This window comes from Trichomycterus rosablanca, chromosome 7 (assembly GCF_030014385.1).
Source record: "Trichomycterus rosablanca isolate fTriRos1 chromosome 7, fTriRos1.hap1, whole genome shotgun sequence".
Classification (NCBI taxonomy): Eukaryota; Metazoa; Chordata; class Actinopteri; order Siluriformes; family Trichomycteridae; genus Trichomycterus; species Trichomycterus rosablanca.
The window spans coordinates 12,719,085-12,722,706 of NC_085994.1; the positions used below are offsets into that span (position 1 = coordinate 12,719,085).

Consider the following 3,622-nt stretch of genomic DNA (forward strand, 5'->3'; position numbering starts at 1 on the left):
ATAATACAATATAATAAATAATAAAGGCATAACCACGTTGTAATTTTCTATGGAGCATAATTTTCATTACAATTTGAAGTTAGTTCAATTAAAGGCGAAACTAACCAATACTCAGTGCTCCAATATGCTGTGCTTAAAAACTGAATACCTTATAAGTTCTAAAATAACATTCATAAAAATCAGATTCATTTTAGAAAAGAATGCTTACAAAGAGAAATGCATCATTTATGATATTTATATGTAGATGCCTTTTTCTTTCCTGTTTACTGGCAAATATTTTTGTGGAAAATGTCCTTACAATAATAAGTAAACAATTCAATTACGTATTAAATAAAGATTGTATGTTTAAATATTCTCAATTCACAGCTAAATATAATTCTACACCTAATAAAGCATGTTTTAAATTTCTATTGAGTAGACAAAATTAAACAATTATTGCAGCAACAACAACAACAATAGCAGCAGCAACAATGAATGTTGGTTACTACTTTAATGTAACTAGGATGCAATATTTTAATATAAAAAATAAATTATGTTTTGCAACAGCAGCAACTTACCTTATCCTCAACGATCTTTGCACCGGATGTTTAAAACATATAAATCTTTATGGTTGCCCTTCATGGTAATAAAATGAATGACATTATTAATCGTAACTATTTATAAGAACAATGTAGCATTGTTTTAATAAAATTGTATTTTAAATAAAAATGTCTGTCGAAATGACAAAAATGATGCATTGTGATGAATATAAGTAAGCCAAATGTCGCTAAATAAATGTCAGGTTTCTTTACTTTGTTGTTTATTGGCATCGCATTTCTGCTATAAAAGTTTTGTGTCTTTGCTCTGCGTGATGCTTGTTATTTGAGAAAAGGACGCAGGTGGACACAGTTGAAAAGCAAACAAGCCAATCAGATCGCTCCATTCCGCTTCGGCCAATGACAGGCGCCACATTGTTGTCAAATTTGTCTAATGAAAACGAAGGAGAGCAACAATAGAGAGAGAGAGAGAGGATCTGTATCCACTGCGATCTCTGGAGGAAGTTAGTGTCTCATCCTGAAGCAGCAAGAATAAGTTCGTGTACTTCAGGAAGAGCTCTTCATTGGAGATAGTCGCTGATCGATACTTATAGGCGTGTTTTACCCTTTCTAATCAATCCGGACTTTTTTAAAACGCAGAAAGCGATCTATTATTTTGACGTATGGACTGATCGCAACAAGTCTTAAACCCTAAATATTGCTTAACCAACTTGACTGTAAAATTGATTTCTTATTCGAAGTTAAATTTCGGTTACAGTGACATTTAATTCTACTCGATCAATTGCTTATCTGATCGGGAGCAGATAATGGATCTTCGTCCGGAGCTATCCGGGGCTCAGGCGGGCTCACAGGTTCACCCCGGAGCCGTCTCCATCCCGGTGTCCATGGCCAGCAGTCTGCTGAGAGGGCCTCCCCTGCTGCTGCGAGCTACAGAGAAGTACCCCCGCACACCCAAGTGCGCCCGCTGCCGAAACCACGGCGTCGTTTCTGCGCTGAAGGGTCACAAACGGTACTGTCGCTGGAAGGACTGCATGTGCGCTAAGTGCACTTTAATAGCCGAGAGGCAGCGGGTCATGGCTGCGCAGGTGGCGCTCCGCAGGCAGCAGGCACAGGAGGAGAACGAAGCCCGTGAGCTCCAGCTGCTTTATGGTACAGCCGAGGGTCTCGCGCTCGCAGCCGCCAACGGCATCATTCCACCCAGGCAGAACTATGACGTGTTCGGTCCCATCATTAGCGAAAGTAACTCTGGTGAGTAAAGATGTCTAATAAGCATGACTCAAAATGCGGGTGATAATTACTAAAAGGTTACTGAAAGTGACCCAAATTCAGTTAATAAAGCAGCGCACAAAGTTTGGTATGCGGGCCTAAAAACTGCTTTGAATTTTCTGGAATTCTCCGAATTCCTTAATAGATTGACAGCAGCCAAAAATACTGCAACTCTATTAACTCACTGTAACTCTTTTTACATACATTAATAGACTAGTTTTGAAGTGTTATATATTTTCTATTGCCTGTTACTTAGACTTTCACTACCTTACATGTTGTTAACGTAAAGATAGATAGATAGATAGATAGATAGATAGATAGATAGATAGATAGATAGATAGATAGATAGATAGATAGATAGATACTATATTGATCCCGAAGGAAATTAAAGCCCCAGTAGCATAACACAACAAATAATTAACACTACAAAACAAAAGTATTTCTTGTAATTTACATAAAATGAATAACTGGTAACTGTAATGATGCATTATGTAAAAATGATGCATGAGGTAGTTTAAAAGGAAACATATTAATGAGGCCAACTTATTGTTATAGGTAATAACTTGCATTTTTGTTAAATTGATTTTAATATCTAATTTATGTCTTGCCAGTCAAGTGAGGTTTTTCCACTTCTGTTGAACTTTTTAATATGTTATTTCTGTTTCTCGTTGTTCTTTTGTGTCTTTCCCTGACAATTTTTGGTACCAAATTTTAACAGTACAATGTCTTATTTTTCCAGACTCAAACATGCAGAAATTCGAATTATTCCCCAAGACTCCGCTGTCTGGATCTGTGACACCACAACCCGCAGGTTCAAAGTCTGTCTCTGCTGACAACGAATCCGTTCCTGGGATGTCCTCTCCAGATGCGCGACATGGCTCTGGGTCAGAGAACGGTGACGGAGAGTCCTATGTTAACTCTCCAGCTCCTAAACCTTCCAAAGACGGAGATGAGACACCGCCTTCTATAAGTCCACTCGGGTCAGACTCAGACTCAGACAAGGACGAGCAAGAACCGTCACCTTCGTCTGCAACATCTCGCCACATGAACGCCATTGACATCTTGACCAGGGTGTTCCCCACGCACAAGCGGAGCGTCCTGGAGCTTGTCCTTCAGGGCTGTGGGAAGGACGTGGTCCAGGCCATCGAGCAGATCCTTAACAATGGTGGACAGGCCAAACCCCCAGAGCACTCGTGGGTAGCCGAGAGGGTACTCCAAAGCACCCAGCAGCCCTTATCCTCCACACCGAGGCCCGTATTACCTGGTAGCATGACGCTCAGCAACCGGTCGGCCTTTTCTCCACTGCAGCCCAACGGGCCACATTTCGGGGCCGAGCCTGGCGCATATCCTCTGGGTGCACCTCTTGGTTTAAACCCGCTCCGCTTGGCCTACACAGCGCATGGCAGAGGGCTCGCTTTCATGACCCCTTACTCTACAACGGGATTGATGCCCACTCTAGGCTTTCGTCCACCAATGGACTACGCTTTCAGTGACCTGATTAGAGACAGGACTCTATTACATAAAGATCAGAGCTACACGAATGGACTATATGGCCCTCTGGTAAACAACACTCCAGAGAAACAGTGAAACTATTTTATTTTAGGTTTAAAATTGGACTTTGTGTAGCATATTAAGAAGTGTTCTATATCTTAAAAGACCTAAAGACATCACATTTTCACTTAAAAACGTCTCTGTAGATATTCTGCTTTACATTTTGGACAGAATGGACACATGTTTAGTGTTGTCTTTTTGTTGACGTCTGTGTTGAAATGGTTACCAAAAATAATATAAACAGATTTTGGTCATGTCTTAAAACTAAC

At 40.4% G+C, this 3,622-nt stretch overlaps 1 protein-coding gene across 1 annotated transcript; it reads left to right on the forward strand.

Moving 5' to 3' along the window:
• The first annotated feature begins 1,342 nt into the window (after window positions 1–1,342).
• Window positions 1,343–3,389, forward strand: dmrta2 (DMRT-like family A2). The gene is given in 2 exon segments (XM_062998418.1): window positions 1,343–1,796; window positions 2,542–3,389. Coding segments are annotated over 2 exon segments (1,302 nt in total).
• Window positions 3,390–3,622: the final 233 nt, after the last annotated feature.